The sequence below is a fragment of the Moschus berezovskii genome, chromosome 9, assembly GCF_049115385.1.
Source record: "Moschus berezovskii isolate FMDL1 chromosome 9, NW_MosBer_1.0, whole genome shotgun sequence".
NCBI lineage: Eukaryota > Metazoa > Chordata > Mammalia > Artiodactyla > Moschidae > Moschus > Moschus berezovskii.
In genome coordinates, this window is record NC_142468.1 from 42258020 (window position 1) to 42275529 (window position 17510).

Here is a 17510-nt window from a genome sequence, read left to right on the forward strand (position 1 = left end):
AAGGCAAATGGGAGGCCAGACTGAGGAGAGCCATTCCAAGTATTTTGGGCAGAGCAGAGAAGGCAGATGTTCTAGTGGAAAAAAAAAAAAAAAATGTATTGCAGGCAAGAGAAAAGCCAAAAGCAAATTTAGGAGAAAATAGGGCATAACCACATAAAATAATATTATATATAATGACATGTTATACTCACTGGATCTGGAGCCACAGGAAGGAGCTATCTGACCAGATGGGCAAGTGCACATATTTGGCCTCGAACAAAATCCATCCCCACAGGAATGCCGGCAAATGGCTATGAATAAAACCAGAGGTCTGTTAGCACATGGGTTCAGAGCATGGTGATTCAAAGGGCCCCAATCCTCAGGTGAGGAAACTTGGACAATCAGGTTCCTTGTTAACTTTGCTATCATGACCTGTGTGACTTTAGGCTTCAGGTCTATTCATTTATAAAACAAACCTGTTGGAATAAATAGAATCTAAGACTGGGAAGCTCCCTTATCCATATGAGTGGTTCTCTAGCCTCTCTTTACTTATTCCACAGCTCACAATGTCAATAAGCCCAGGATAGTCTATAAAAGGAAAACAAAACAAGAAAAAGTCCTGCATTGTTGCTGTTTAGTCACTCAGTCATGCTCCAACTTTTTGTGACCCCATGGACTGTAGTCCGCCAGCTTCCTCGGCCCATGAGATTTCCCAGGCAAGAATACTGCAGAGGGTTGCCATTTCCTCCTCTCTCTCTCTCTCTCTATATATATATATATATATAATATGTATATGTACACACACACACATATATATTTGTGTGTTTGTATATATATTCCTGCATATACATACACACACATATATATGTTGTTCAGTAGCTAAGTAGTGTCCAACTCTTTGTGAGCCAGTGAACTGCAGCCTGCCAGCCTTCTCTGTCCATGGGATTTCCCAAACAAGAATACTGGAGTGGGTTCATTTCCTCCTCCAGGGGATCTTCCCAACCCAGGGATCAAACCTGCTTCTCCTGTGTTTCTTGCACTGGCAGGAGGCTTCTTTGCCACTGGGCCACCAGAGAAGCCCATATACATATTTATGTATGTATGTATGTATATATGGGGCTTTCTGTAGCTCAATGGGTAAAAAATCTGCCTGCCAGGCAGGAATCCACCTGCGATGCAGGAGACCTGGGTTCAATTTCTGGGTCCGGAAGATCCCCCTGGAGAAGGAAATGGCAACCCACCCCAGTATTCTTGCCTGGAAAATCCCATGGACAGAGGAGCCTGGTGGGCTACAGTCCATGGGGTCATGAGAGTCAAACATGACTTAGTGACTAATACACATACACATTCTGTTTTTACACTTAGAGTTAGTGATATAAAACTTGTAGCAGTACTCTTGGTAGCCTATTTTATTGTAAATGCTTAAAATTTAGTAATCTTTATAAAAAATACCATGCCTGGCTCAGGCTGCTTCCTGGTTCAGATCCTGCCAGCTGAGAACATCTGATCTACAGAGTAACTTGTATCCTGCACGTTTAGTCCTGTTGTGAACCACATCAACAGTCTGAGAAGAGAAGTGTGAATCCACTTAACAGTACTGATTCTACAGTCAGGAAGCCATTAACATCTGCAAGCCACCCAGAGACTAGTATCATACTGGTACCAAATGCTCTGCTAACTGGACTGAAGAACAAGTTCAAATGGCAAATGACTTACATTTATCAAAAGACCAAGATTTGGTCACTACTCTCTTATACTCATAGACTTGATTCTTTCCATCAAATTCCTGCACAAACTTGCAAGAAGTAAATGAAATATGCACGGCCAAAAATAATGCCCTCGATAGAAAGTGCATCAAAATGTCAGAAGAACCCTAGGATGGAGATTGAAAACTATTATGAAATAAGCTTTTAAAAGGCTCTACAAACATTTATTTAAATACCTGAAGGTAGCATTTCTCAGAGATTCCACAGAACACTAGGGAAATGGTTTTGTTTTGTTGTCAAGTTCATTTAGAAAACTCCAAAAACCATTACATCCCTCTCTTAGTCAGTTTTGATTTTGACATAAACCACAAGGTGCCAGATGAATAAGCTTTTTTAGTCAAAATTAAGAACTGGGAAGGAAATTAACTTTTTCAGGTCACCAAGAGAATGTTGATTGAAATAATCTCCTCTTCTCCACGGACCATTTTTGGCCAAATGAGAAGGGGGATGACATGATTCCTTAATGGCTTCTCAGCTCTAAATTTCCATATTATACTAATGGATTTTTCCAAAAACTGAAAGTTATTTCACAGGTGATGACTGTAAAAGTTCATGGAAGACCGATGCCATAACTAATCTGACTTAGTATCTCCATTAAACACCACCTTGTCCGGCATGTGACTTGTTACACAACACTTGTGGGATATGAGAATCTGAGCTTTGCCACAGAAGCAGAATCAATACAGGAATCTCTGGTACCATCAAAGTTCCTCCCCCAGTCTTTTCACTCATTTTCATATGATGCTCTATCTGCTTCCTCTCCTCTTTGTCTAAGAGTTAGGTTTCCTTTTAGCCTCCATCACCCAGATTCAACATGCAAGGTTTGGGTAGGCTTCTAGGTGGTCAACACAGAAATTATAATAAGGAAGGCAGCAATGATAAACTTTTTTTTAAAACCCCATCAAAGTGATGACATAGTCTACACAGCCAGGAATAATGGATGCAATGACCTGAAACCTTAATCAAAGTATCCCTGTGGCTCTATTCCCTCTCTCTCAGAACATTCTAAAGGAAGTCACTGAATTAAAGTATTAACAGTGGCTTGCCTGAGTTAATATATTCCCAAACTGGATTCAGAGAAAGTAGGAAAATCTTAGAGCTGGAAAGCTCTGCTATAAGCATATTAATGGTATGTAGTTACATAGGCGGAGAAGGCAATGGCAAGCCACTCAAGTACTATTGCCTAGAAAATCCCATAGATGGAGGAGCCTGGTAGGCTGCAGTCCGTGGGGTCGCACAGAGTCGGACACGACTGAAGTGACTTAGCAGCAGCAGTAGTAACAGTTACATAGGACAGAATATTAAGAATCACCATGCAACCAAAACAAAAGAAAACGATGAAAAATAATAGATTGCCTATTACTTACGGACAATACACTGATTTCCACCAGGTAAAGTCTTCCATCCAGGGCAACAGTAAGCATTATAACGTGATCCACAGACATTGGGCCTGAAACAAACAAACAAATTCAATCATGATAACTCCATATTTTTTTTCAAAAAAGAATATGTGACTAAATTAAAGGAAAAAAGTCCAAAGTTATTAGAACAGTATGAATCTTTGCAGACAAGAACAGTAAGCTCATGGGACTCAATGCTGGCTTAGTAGTCTGGCACATTTTAACATAATGATACCAATAACGATATGCTTAATATCACCTATGTACACAGAGCATCAGGAAAATAAAAACCATAGAAACAAAATGCATTCTTTCTATCACAATGCACAGTTATAAAAATTTATGGTGTTACACGAGTCTAGTTTGAGCAATACATTTACCAATCTAATTAAGGAAAGTCATCATAAAGTCTACTGAATGTGAGGTCTTATATTTTTACTCATTGAATTTGTGTGTATTTTTTCCTATGGCCAATCTACTCTCTAAAATGTGACCACATTCTTCCTTTCACCAGAATTAAAGGAATGCAAATTCTGACATCAGTCAGAAAAAAATAAAAGCCAAAACATGTAAATATTTCTTTAGCCAAAGTTTGGAAACATAGTTGATACCAACAGTAACAGGAAAATAAAGTCCATGTCACTCTGGATTTCTTGTTTACAGACCGTTCATCACATGGTTTGGAACAAAGCCACACATTCAGGATCCAGATGATCCATATTTAACACTTTAAGGGAACAACTGGGTAAAGATCTAGCAAATTTTACCCTGGAAACTAAGGCAGAGGATATAACACAGGCACCCAGAAGAAACCATTCATTTCACTCTGCCACATCTGAGGGCCTAAACATTGACGCCAGTTCTTCAAGTTGAGGGACTGATAAGGCAGATCAAAGGTTTTACAATCAATTTCACAAAATAGCAGCTATCCCAAGCCTTGCTGGTACAAATACTATAGTCCCATAAGTATAAGCCTTTAAAAACGATTGCAGAGCTAAAATGCATTTTCTGTTGGGGTATACTCACATATTCTCACTACATTTGCACAGAACCCTTCTGCATTCTCCCTAAACTCACCACTTTAACCAAATACAGGATTGGAAAATGAGTTCAAGTCTTTGCCCTGTCCTGAACTCCCTTTACAGCCCCAGAGAACCTGGAACATCCTACAGGGAAAAATGCATACTTCAGACCAACTGATGCTGACATCAGAAAGAGAAAGAAGAAGAAGCCGAGGAGAGGGCCCCAAATCCATACCTAGCCAGGGTAGGATTAGCCAGGGTAGAATAGCCAGGGCTATTCCAATGCTAGACAGAAAATTATTGGATAGAGGCTTAATACGTGCCTGGTGTTAGGAACTCTCTGAGCCTTAGTTTATTTCTCTACAATTGTGATAATGGAATGTGTCCACATCATATGTGTGTGTATCAGATGAAATAATGAACATGCAGCTGCTGCTAAATCTTCAGTTGTGTCCGACTCTGTGCGACCCCATAGATGGCAGGCCACCAGGCTCCCCCGTCCCTGGGATTTTCTAGGCAAGAGTACTGGAGTGGCTTGCCATTGCCTTCTCCTAATGAACATGAAAAGCTTATAAATGAAAAGGACAATGAAAACACAAAGCAGCAGCAGCATGGTGGTGGAATTATCTCCTGATCTAAATTAGCTATTCAGCCAAAGGAACCATAAGAGATTAAGGAAGAGAAAGAAACTTTACCGGGAATTCCAAGCCAAATGCTGTCCATTCTCTGTCCCTCCTGTGACAAAGTAGTGCCCTAAACTTCAGTTCAGAGTGCCCAGAACTTCCTAGGGTAACTCATAATCTTGGAAAAGGGAGTGAGAGGAAGAGATAGGACAGACAGCTGGGGCAGGGGAACACCCATACTTCATAAAAGTTCTCTCAATCTAAAATGACAATCCAGGCCAAAGTCAACCACCTCAAACCTTCCCCACCAACAACTCCACTGTATTCAATGCAACTCCAAACCAAACCCTGGAAGAGCTTCAGAGAATCCCTGAGCCTTTTGTAGGGTGTCCTGTACTCAGAGTAACTATGTTTTTCAAACAAAAACCAGGACATATTGTCTGACAAGAATGAGTGTATTTATGGAGTAAACACATACAACAGGGTGAAAAAAAGAAAGAAAAGGTAGGTTAAAAAGAGTACAAAATCAGTCCTACAAAGCAAGATATTCAAAAGATTTTCCAAGGTATTTGAAAAATCACAGTAATAGACCTTCTTTATTGTTCCTTCAATGTTTAGAATCAACCTACAGACAAAACATGGAAGACATTACAATTTACAATGGTTACAAAACAAAAGGTAAATGTTTTAAACCGTCATGTGTCATAAATCAAGAAACAAGTTGGAAAGAAAAGAGTGGAGAGAAATAAACCAATTGATTCAGGAAACAGAGGTTTAAGAACCTAATTTTTTTAAATACCAATAACTGAAAGTCATTCAATAATTATTTAAAAAATGGGAAAGAGAAGAGAGAGTAAAAGTATAGATCCAAGTGAGCTACGTCCCCATCTTTCACAGCAAGAAGCCAATATGTACTATTTAAATGTGGACACAGAAGTACAAACACAGTACATGGTGTCAAGAGGATAAATATGAGAAGAAATAAAAACAAAAATGGTTAAAACTGGTTGCCTCAGGAGATGAAGATCTGGGGAAGTAGGAAGTTCTTTTGCTTTCTCAATTAATACTCATCTATAACTATTCATTTTTAAAATATGTCCTATTATACTTTGATCATCATCTTTTATTTCAAGCAGCAATTTTTACTTTAAAAGTATGAACTTTTTATCTCATAAACAGGGTACTTCCTGCTTCATTAGAATGAAGCATTCATAGTTCCCTTTCATTAGTTATCACATTTTCATTTCATTGCATTTCTTAAAATTCTATTTAGTGTTGAATTATGATTTGTTTTCATGCTCTGACTTTTTGGAGTTTAATAACTTTGTCCTTTTTAATAGGTAATACATTATTTAACTTCAACCAATATCGTCAAATGACAATTGCTTTGTCTTGTTACCATTTGTTCTTCAACAATATTAAATACTACTGTGTCTTGTGGCTTAATACAAAGTATTAGAAAGATGTAAGTTTTCTCCTCTGCTGACTTTGGTTTTGAGAACTGCAAACTAACTGGATGGCACTTATTCTACTTATACACAGTAAAAAAAAACAAAAACAGGTTTAATTCTAGAAATGAATGTCTTATTTAAGTTGGAAAGCACTAAGACATTTGAAGTCTAAAATAGACATGTTGGATTATTTCCATTCTAAAAGATTTTACTCTCAGCTTTCAGCACAAAAAATCATTAATAAAGAAGACAAATCATTAGTGAAGCTACTTTTTTGTGTAAATAAATGTGTCGCATTCATACCTCTTCCTTTGTACTTCATCAGATATACCCACCAACCCATCATTAAAAAAAGAGAGTTAGAGCTCCATGCAAGTGGCAGTAGCATTCAGCAAATTAAATTCAAAGAGAAAAAATATACCAAGTGCTAAAGATACATTATTTCATCTTCATAGAAACTCTCTGAGCTAAATTCTATTATTACTATTTTAACAGTAAGGAAACTATGTATTAGGAAGGGTAAAAAGCTAGCTAGCTAAAGTCCCATAGCTTAGAAGTAGAGAATGGGGATTTGAACCCAGGAAATCTTATTTTAGAGCACACTATCTTAAGGCAAAGATGTATTTAGGTAACAAGATGATATTCACTCATCAGCATTGATGGTGGCATAGATTAAAAATATCACAAAATGTCCATCAATTGACCAAACACAAACATAAACTGTTTTACCTGAATCTTAATAGTTTATGGTGGGAAGGATATGTTTCTATTCCACTTTACTGCTATACATTACATTTTTTCAATTACTCTTTGTAATTTTTCTTACCAGTTTCTCTGAATGTTAGCCCTGCAACAACCCAACTCCAGTCATTCCAGGGGAGGGGTGAGCCTCGGCAGGCTGGATATTTGGATCTAGTTCAGACACAGCTCTCAGAGATTGTGTGGGCTAGCTAAAGTCCCTCTCAATGGAGCAAACAGCTGGGCTCTACCACGTCTGACCACATCATTGCAAGAATTGGCCTCTGTGTGAGATGTCTGCAGTGTGTCCACATTCCTAAGCCAGAACCCACTTCTGTGAGTCTGGCCTCTTACAGCCAAGATAGCCTTTCTGTTTCCTATCCCAAATGCAAAGTCTTTTTCAGACAAAATCAGGGTAATAAAAACAAATTCAAGGGACTCTTATTTTATATGCATGAGTTTCTCCGTTGTGAAGTGATAAAACTTTGGACAAACAGAATAATAAGCATTAGGTAAAGGTTAATGATATCGACCCTGCTGACTTCTTTGACCTTCAGGTACAAAAGTTATCATTTAGTCCTCTTGACCATAAGTATGGAGAGGTATCAAAAAGTATATGCCAAAAAAAAAAAGTATATGCCACCACATGACAAAAGGTGCCCATGTAACACACATCAAGGTAGACATCCTAATAGTCCAGTTTCAGAGTTTAAAAATCATTACAACTTTATCAAAAATGAGATGAAAAAACATGATAAAACTATAATACGCAAATGAGCTATATATACTGTGGAACTACACATCATTATTTTATGAGTACTTTGACAAATTTTATCAAGGTAAAAAGAAAAACCATCTGTGATATCTCATAAATGACTCCACTGCTTCAGTAAACTTTGCAACTGCTCCGCCCTTATTTTATTTATTTTATTCTGGCTCTCTTCTTAGCCAAAGGCAGAGGTCACAGTAGTGATCTGAATACTACATGTGACCATTCCAACCCGTCTGCCAGTCACAACAAATCGAGTAATGAAACTTCAAACCTCAGCAATGAAAATGGCTTCCACGGCCTCCTCAAGCATCAGCCAGGCTCTCCAGACCCAGGGACGTATTTCTGGATTGTCTGGATCAACACTGGCTGGGACACAGACAATCCTAGTTTTCTCGTTGTAAGACTTAAGCCAGTCAGCCAACCTCTCTAACCTACCACATACAATTTTTCTGAATGAAAATGATTTCAAAAGGAACACGAAGATGAACCATTCATATTCTGGTTTGCAGCAGCTTTCTCCTCTTTTTGCTTTCTCCCATCTCTGTTAGATTAGTAACTCCATTATCCTCAACTCCACAGCCAGTGTCTATCTGTTTCTCAAGGCTTCCCTCCCTTCGCTTCTTTTCCCTCCTTCCTGTCCCTTCTCTCTCTCTCTAAATTTCTACTCTCAGGACTTCTAGAATGAAATGGTCTGTTACCACCTCCAACTGACAGAGGATGAGATGGTTGGATGGCATCACTGACTCAATGGACATGAGTTTGAGCAAATGGGAAGTCTGGTGTGCTGCAGTCCATGGGGTCACAAAGACTTTGCAACTGAACAACAACAGCAACAAGGTATCCGAGATCACACAACTCATCTTCTGGTATAGCCAGTGACTTCACTACTGAGCACACAATAAGGCAGGTGAATAATCGCTTTACAAGCACAAAGCCATTCAACCATATTCAGTGAGAATCTACTGTGTGTTAGGCCCTGTGTTAGATAAGAAATAAAAGTGACTAAGAGAAACATACTTAACACCAACATCAAGGTTTCTAACACCATTCTCCAATAAAAGGAACCAAGGCTCCTGGGAAACATGGCTGACTCGAGGACTGGGCAAGAAGTGCACAAGGCAAGTCTGGAGTATCGCATGGCGCTAGAAAGTTGAAGGTAACTGCCAAAGAAAGAAATAGAACTCACAATGATGAGCATTCGTCAGGCATACAGGAGCCAAATGAAGAGCTCCCAGTGGCCAAAGCTAGAAACATTTAGGTAGCAGAATAACAAAAGTAGTATTGGTTTATAATCCAAAGTATAAAATAAATGTCTATGAGTCAAGACTGATAAACAAATGATTGAATAAATAAAGGCAAGAAAAGAACAAAGTCTCTTGTGCTAATAAATTCCAAATAATTTATGTAGATACTCTACCTTCAAAAAGGTGAAGGATAACTCACTACTCCTCAAGCATGGGCTGGGCATAGTGACTTCTTTTCCCAAGAAATTTTAATTGAGGGATCATCTACAAAATTTCTGACCAATAGTCCTCAAAACTGTCACGGTCATCACAAACAAGGAAAGTCTGAGAAACTATCACAGCCTAAGAAGACATGAAAACTAAATGTAATGTGGCATCCTGGATGGGATTTTGAACATTAAAAAGGACATTCAGTTAAAAAATAAATTAATCTGAATAAAAAATGGACTTTAGTTAACAAAAATGTATCAATATTGGTTCCGTTAATTGTCATAAATGTATCAAACTAGTATAAGAGGTTAACAACAGAGAAATTTGTGTCCAGAGTTTATAGGAGCTCTTGGTATTATCCTCCTGTTTTTTATTTTTCCTTGTAAATCTAAAACTGTTCTAAAATTTATTGGAACTTTTAAAGTTTATTTAAAAGTAAAATAACAATAATATTGTTACCATGCAATTATAAATAAACTGTTCAGTTCAGTTCAGTAGTACAGTCGTGTCCAACTCTTTGTGACCCCATGAATCACAACAGCACGCCAGGCCTCCCTGTCCATCACCAACTCCCGGAGTTCACTCAAACTCATGTCCATCGAGTCGGTGATGCCATCCAGCCATCTCATTCTCTGTCGTCCCCTTCTCCTCCTGCCCCCAATCCCTCCCAGCATCAGAGTCTTTTCCAGTGAGTCAACTCGTCGCATGAGGTAGCCAAAGTACTGGAGTTTCAGCTTTAGCATCAGTCCTTCCAATGAACACCCTTACATTCCCTCAAAAGTGACTAAGAGTCTTTGCTCTTGAAAGAAGACAGACAAGTATGCAAAGCAAGCCAATATGACAGGTAAAACACAGACATCTAGGTCTGCCTGAGGAGCTAAGGAAGCTCAGAACAAGAGTATTAGCCTCATCACCCAACTTAAGCTTGGAAGGGGACTCTGTGAGTTATGACTTGATGTTTCCCAGTTGCTAAGAGGGGTCACTAGTTTTATTCCATCCACTGTTGGAATTACTCTCAAATCCTCTAACCCCATTAGTAAATCACTTGTCCAAATCCTAGTGTTTCACTGTTGGACTAATATCACATTCCTTTTTCCTGGCTTCCTAGTTCCTCTCTGCTCCATTAGGACAATGTAGCTAAGCTGATTCTTTTTCTAAATTAATTTTTATTGGAGTACAGTTGCTTTACCATATTGTGTTAGTTTCTACTGTACAGCAGTTGGACTTCCTTCCCATTTAGGTCACCACAGAGCATTGTCTAGAGTTTCCTGAGCGATACAGTAGGTTCTCATTAGTTGCTAAGCATCTCTTCATATTCACCATGCCTAATTCTATTCTCCTGTGATTCAGAGATAAGACCTTTAATCAGCATAAGATGTTAAACATCTCACTATTAGCTTCAGACACCTTTCAGCGCCATCAACTTCTACACTCCTACTCTGCTCCTCCTCTTCAGCAACTCAGCTGTCACTCATGTGCAAGCCCCCTCCCCTAACACACACACACACACACACACTCCAAACTCTTCTTTCACATTTATACTAGCTCTTCTACCTTTCCTGTTTAGTGTATAATTCCATCTCCCCTCATAACACTAATTTCTTTTCCTTGATTTATCCCATCATGCTTCAACCTACCAACACAATTCCAGACATACTTCTCAAAAACCTACATATGTTATATTGCAATTATATACTCTAAATAATTTTATGTATGGACTCTCATCTGTGAAACCCACCTGTAGGCCCTCTGATCCCAGTCTAACAATTCTTCAAACAGAGAAACAATGCTTGTTATGCCAGGAACATCTTGGAGTCTGTTCAGACGCACACTAAATAACACTGACTAAATGCCTCAGTAAGTACAAATCATAATTAACAAAGATGAATACCATCTCTTCGGTGTCATAAACAGGCCAGCTGTAAATGAGGCCAACAGAGAAAACTGTCTCATAGTGAGAACTATTTCTTATAAATTAATCTATTTAAGAGAAGAATATTCCATGACTATTTAAATGGTATAGACAGTTAAATGGGCTTCCCTAGTGGTTCAGATAATAAAGAATCTGCCTGCAATGTGGGACACCTGAGTTTGATCCCTGTGTTGAGAAGATCCCCTGGAGAAGGGCATGACAACCCAGTCCAATATTCTTGCCTGGAGAATTCCATGGACAGAGGAGCCTGGCAAGCTACACTCTGTGCGGTTGCAAAGAGTCGAACAAAACTGAGTGACTAACACTTGCAGACAGTTAAATAGTAATGCATAATGGTCTCATGGCTTGGCCATTTTGCTGATATTCTGATCATTAACTTATTCTAATCAGTGAAGTTATCAATGTCTACAACTCAGGGATCAATACATTTCCTTCAAGAAAATATAAAATCAACGTGGAGAAAACACTCATATATAAATATCTGATTCTACTTACTTCTTCACCAAAAGAAAACCATAAATCCCAAAGATGACTCGACTCAGCAAAAGTTTGAAGTGTACTTTCTCATGGCAGATTGTTGTGTCTGATCAAAGTCACCGATGGGGGCAGCATTTGTGGTCAATTCCTAAAGACGAGCATCACGGAACTCAGCAGGCAGCCTGGAGAGGTTCCTCTGGATGCAACTGCTAGAATGGAGGCTTTTCCCTCCCTAATATGTTTGCACCAGCAGCACAGAGAGGATGAGGCTTCCACAGTTTCATTTTATGTATGACCTGAGTTGTGTTTTCTGGAAATTTTGTGTTGCTCCAAAGCAATAGCCCAAGAACCTGAAAGCCCAAGAATTTAGGTTGCCATATCAAGGACACACACACACACAGACACACACACACACAGAGACACACACACACACACCCCTTCAGCCTTTCTCAGCTAAGGAAACCAAGTTGCTAAGGCAGTTCCCCAAATCCGGGAGATCATTTTGGAGTGGACGCCAATTTAAATCCTGTTGCAATCCTTTATAGGTGACTGAAATGGGAAAACCACTAGAACATTCAGGTATGACCTAAATCAAATCCCTTACAATTATGCAGTGGAAGTGACAAATAGATTCAAGGGATTAGCTCTCATAGAATGCCTGAAGAACTATGGATGGAGGTTCCAGACATTGTACAGGAGGCAGTGATCAAGACCATCCCCAAAGAAAAAAAATGCAAAAAGGCAAAATGGTTGTCTGAGGGGCCTTACAAATAGCTGAGAAAAGAAGACAAGCTAAAGGCAAAGGAGAAAAGGAAAGATATAAGCACTTAAATGCAGAGTTCCAAAGAATAGTAAAGAGAGATAAGAAAGCCTTCCTCAGTGATCAACGCAAAGAGATACAGGAAAACAACAGAATGGGAAAGACTAGAGATCTCTTCAAGAAAATTAGAGATACCAAAGGAATATTTCAGGCAAAGATGGACACAATAAGGGCAGAAATGGTATGGACCTAACCTAATGGTATGGAAACAGAAGATATTAAGAAGAGGTGGCAAGAATACACAGAAAAACTATACAAAAAAGATCTTAATGATCCAGATAACCATGATGGTGTGATCACTCACCTAGAGCCAGATGTCCTGGAATGTGAAGTCAAGTGAGCCTCAGGAAGCATCACTACAAACAAAGCTAGTGGAGGTGATGGAATTCCAGTTGAGCTATTTCAAATCCCAAAAGATGATGCTGTAAAAGTGCTACACTCAATATGTCAGCAAATTTGGAAAACTCAGCAGTGGCTACAGGACTGGAAAAGGTCAGTTTTCACTCCAATCCCAAAGAAAGATAATGCCAAAGAATGTTCAAACTACCACAAAATTGGACTCATCTCACAAGGTGGCAAAGTAATCCCCCAAATTCTGAAAGCCAGGCTTGAACAGTACGTAAACTGAGAACTTGCAGATGTTCAAGCTGGCTTTAGAAAAGGCAGAGGAACAAGAGATCAAATTGCCAATACTTGTTGGATCATCGAAAAAGCAAGAGAATTTCAGAAAAAACATCTACTTCTGCTTTATAGACTACACCAAAGCTTTTGACTATGTGGATCACAACCAATTGTGGAAAATTCTTAAAGAGATGGGAATACCAGACCACCTTACCTGCCTCCTGGAAAATCTGTATGCAGGTCAAGAAGCAACAGATAGAACTGCACATGGAAAAACAGACTGGTTCCAAATCGGGAAAGGAGTATATCAAGGTTGTATATTGTCACCCTGCTTATTTAACTTATATGCAGAGTACATCATGAGAAATGCCAGGCTGAATGAAGCACAAGCTGGAATCAAGGCTGCCAGGAGAAATATCAATAACCTCAGATACGCAGATGACACCACCTAAGTGGCAGAAAGTGAAGAGGAACTAAAGAGCCTCTTGATGAAAGTGAAAGAGGAGAGTGAAAAAGCTGGCTTAAAACTTGACATTCAGAAAACTAAGATCATGGCATCTGGTCCCATCACTTCACAGCAAATAGATGGGGAAACAATGGAAACAGTGAGAGACTTTATTTTTCTGGCTCCAAAATCACTGCAGATGGTGACTACAGCCATGAAATTAAAAGACACTTGCTCCTTGGAAGAAAAACTATGACCAACCTAGACAGCATATTAAAAAGCAAAGACATTATTTTTCAACAAAGGTCCATTTAGTCAAGGCTATGGTTTTTCCAGTGGTCATTTATGGATGTGAGAGTTGGAATATAAAGAAAGCTGAGTGACAAAGAATGGATGCTTTTGAACTGTGAAGTTGGAGAAGACTCTTGAAAGTCCCTTGGACTGCAAGGAGATCCAACCAGTCAATCCTAAAGGAAATCAGTCCTGAATATTCATTGAAAGGACTGATACTGAAGCTGAAACTCCAATACTTTGACCACCTGTTGCGGAGAGCTGACTCATTGGAAAAGACCCTGATGCTAGGAAAGACTGAGGGCAGGAGGAGAAGGGGATGATAGAGGATGAGATATTTGGATGGCATCACCAATTCAATCGACATGAGTTTGAGTGAGCTCCAGGAGTTGGTGATAGACAGGGAACCCTGGCATGCTGCAGTCCATGGGGTCGCAAAGAGTCAGCCATGAGTAAGGGACTAAACTGAGAACTGAACTGGAACACGTGCAAGTCTGTGCCTTACTTTGGGGAAAAAAAAAAAAGTTTTAAAAGAGGGAGAATTTAAAGCCACAGAGTGCACTGGAATAGGAAACCAGACATTGACCTATGAAAACCAGAAGCACATGGATGTGTGAGGCAAGTCCTGATCCAACTGACCACACAGGGCACTTTCTATGTCTAGAACTGTGGATTACACAATACTGGGAACACATAAGTCTGCACAGTTCACTAAACCACCCGTGTGACCCCTCTCCAAACTTCTAAAGGTAATGGTTTGACTAGCTTTCTGTCATGGTAGACTTGCACTAAACCTACTTCTCTCCAAGGCAAGGGATCTATATCTTGCCCGCTGGCATCACACCACTGGTTGTGAGTATAAAAGGAACTCCCATCTAAACATGGGGAGAGATGTATTTGTTTATGAAGTTGAAATTACTATTCAATCCTATAAGGATGAGGAGGGGTTTCTTCAAAACAGGAAAAAAATTAAAAAAAAAAAAACACAACAAAAATGTGCCACATAATTGCATCTCTCCAGCCTCTACAAGGATTTAACCAATGGTATCACATAAACTCATGGTGCTTCTGAAGAACTGTTTCCCAGAACCCAGCAATCCCTTGGATTTACCCATGGGTTCAAGACGAGCGTGGTTATTTTCTTAGACTGGGATATTTGCTCCATTTACCCAAGCCAAAGCCACACTGTACTTTTCTAAAGGGTGGGCAAAATTCTAGAAATGATTGAAATGCAAACAAGTAAAGTAAGCAAGTGATCCAGAACAGGCAGGCCCAGGATGGTCCTATGGAATTCACTGCTCCCAAGGGCCAACTGGTCCCTTCCCACCTCTTTACCACCCACAGAAGAAATAAGGGATTGAAACCATGATTCTTACCACTTCCCAGAAGTTCTCAAACAGAGAGCTCTGTCCAAGGAGATAATATCTTCTGAATGTCCTGGCAGCCCCAGGAAAAGACAGGAAAGCCAGCCAATGGGATCAGGCTGAGGGGAAAGAATGGCGTCCTTCAGTAGCCGGGAGGGCAGAGTGATTCAACTCTCCAGTTCTGAGGACTGGCAGCTCCCAGCTGACAAACAGGTAGGGTTCCAAAATGTCATTTCTATATTGGTATTTAGAACTTGGACAGGCTTTTCCAATAGAAACAATGTTAATAGGTGGTGGTTTGGTCCCCGGGCTAGTCAAATAGCAGTCTCTCGGCCACATTATCAGCTAAATGGGCTATTGTAGGCTGGTCTGGGAACCTGACCACAGACTTAAAATGTTGTTTCTATGGGAAAACACATTCCACGGCAGGCAACCAGAGGGAAACTTGGCCACTCAAACCCATGGTCCCTGCAGCTCCAGCCAGCTGCCCAGTGAGCTGTGAGCACCAACTACCTTAAACTCAGGCCACTCCACGCAATCCTGAGAGGGCAGCCAGGCTGGAAGGCTGCCCAGCTCCAGGCCCGGGGCCATCCCCCACCCGCAGCAGGAGCCCATTAGAGCCAGTATGGGATATCCCTAAGTCCATAAATCAGGAACTTTAAAACTGAGGAGTGATTGGATATTCTAATTTTCAATGTACCTGCATTATTTTATAAAGCAGAAGATCCCAGCAACTATGATGTAAAATCAGGACCCAGGGCTAGTTCACAGAACAAAGGTTCAGCAAACCATTTCTAGAAAGAGTGGCTTCCAAATGAAGCAAGGAAACAGGTCGTTTTTTAATGCTATTTGGTGGCTTTGCTCTTATACTCAGGTTATTTGAGCATTTCAGACTCCCTGGAACTGAGTAATTACCCTCTCTTTTTTATAGAATGTGAGCTCCTTAAAGACAGAAAGTGCAGATTTATCTATACAGCCCTACCACCTAGCACAATACCTGCATCTTAAATGGTAAATGAAGGCTTAGGATTTCACACGTATATCCAACTATGAAATCTAAGTTAGAATTCTGTCAGAGTGGTGAGAAATTAATTTGATGAAAAGATAACTATGTTTCTAAGAAACCAAATAATAAAATAAAGGAGTGAAAAACACAATTTCTAGTAAGAAATCAATGTTTCCATCCACTTTTAATTTTATTTTTTTTCTTTTTCTTATTTATTTTTTATTGGAGGCTGATTATTTTACAATATTATATTGGTTGGTTTTGCCATACATTGACATGAATCTGCCCCGGGTATACATGAGTTCCCCCTCCTGAAAAATCAAATAACAAAAGACCCACATAAATGGAATTCATGGAATATGACAGTAAAATTTTTCCTTCTTTCAGGTGGATCATTTGAAAATATTTTACAGCTTCAAAAGTTTTGAAGGGCTTGTATCTCAAACTATTTCATAAGAGTCAACAGGCAATGGATCTTTTAAAATCATCTTTATAACCAACTCTTATCATCAGAACAGAGACAAGAGTGTTGCTAAGGATCCAAAAAAAAAAAAAGGGAAAATATATCATTGATAGAGTTTGTTTCTAAAAGAAGTCAGTTAATGGCATGCTGTGGTTGAGATTATTTCATAGAAATTAACAATTCACAAATTAGGAATCAAGAACTTGACAATTTGTTTTTTCACTTTGTAACTTAAGCAAGTTGTAAGCGTTTACTTCTAAAAAAATTAGTTATCTGGAAATTTTTTGAATAAAACTACCCTAGATAAAATTTAAGGAAATTTGACTGAATCTTGAATTTATCTAGTCCATATGAAGTCACAGTGTAGAATAAAAATAATAATGAACAACTTTTAGAGAGCTTTGTAATTTACAAAATGATTGTGTGACTCTTCCATTAAATTCTATCAAGAATATGATTTGCTGTGCTCATTTTCAGATGAGGAAACTGAAATTCAGAGAAGTGAAGTAATAGTTCAAAGGCTGCTGCTGTGTCACTTCAGTTGTGTCCGACTCTGTGTGACCCCATAGACGGCAGCCAACCAGGCTCCCCTGTCCCTGGGATTCTCCAGGCAAGAACACTGGAGAGGGTTGCCATTTCCTTCTTCAATGCATAAAAGTGAAAAGTAAAAGTGAAGTCGCTCAGTCGTGTCCGACTCTTAGCGACCCCATGGACTGCAGCCCACCAGGCTCCTCCATCCATGGGATTTTCCAGGCAAGAGTACTGGAGTGGGGTGCCATTGCCTTCTTCGAGTTCAAAGGCTACCCAATGGAAACATGTCATAAATCACTAATTAAAAACCAAAAGAATTTATTAATAAAACATTCCAAGGCCAGTACTAAAGAT

General features: G+C 39.4%; 1 protein-coding gene across 1 annotated transcript in view; it reads right to left on the reverse strand.

Annotated features, from left to right (window-relative positions):
* FBN1 (fibrillin 1) overlaps positions 1 to 17510 on the reverse strand; it is a 272564-nt gene that overhangs the window by 234911 nt on the left and 20143 nt on the right. Inside the window, exons 3-4 of the mRNA XM_055436892.2 lie at positions 3113 to 3195; positions 192 to 290 (exon numbers count right to left, since the gene is read on the reverse strand). Coding sequence (XP_055292867.1) covers positions 192 to 290; positions 3113 to 3195 — 182 coding nt within the window. The remainder of the gene's footprint in view (positions 1 to 191; positions 291 to 3112; positions 3196 to 17510) is intronic.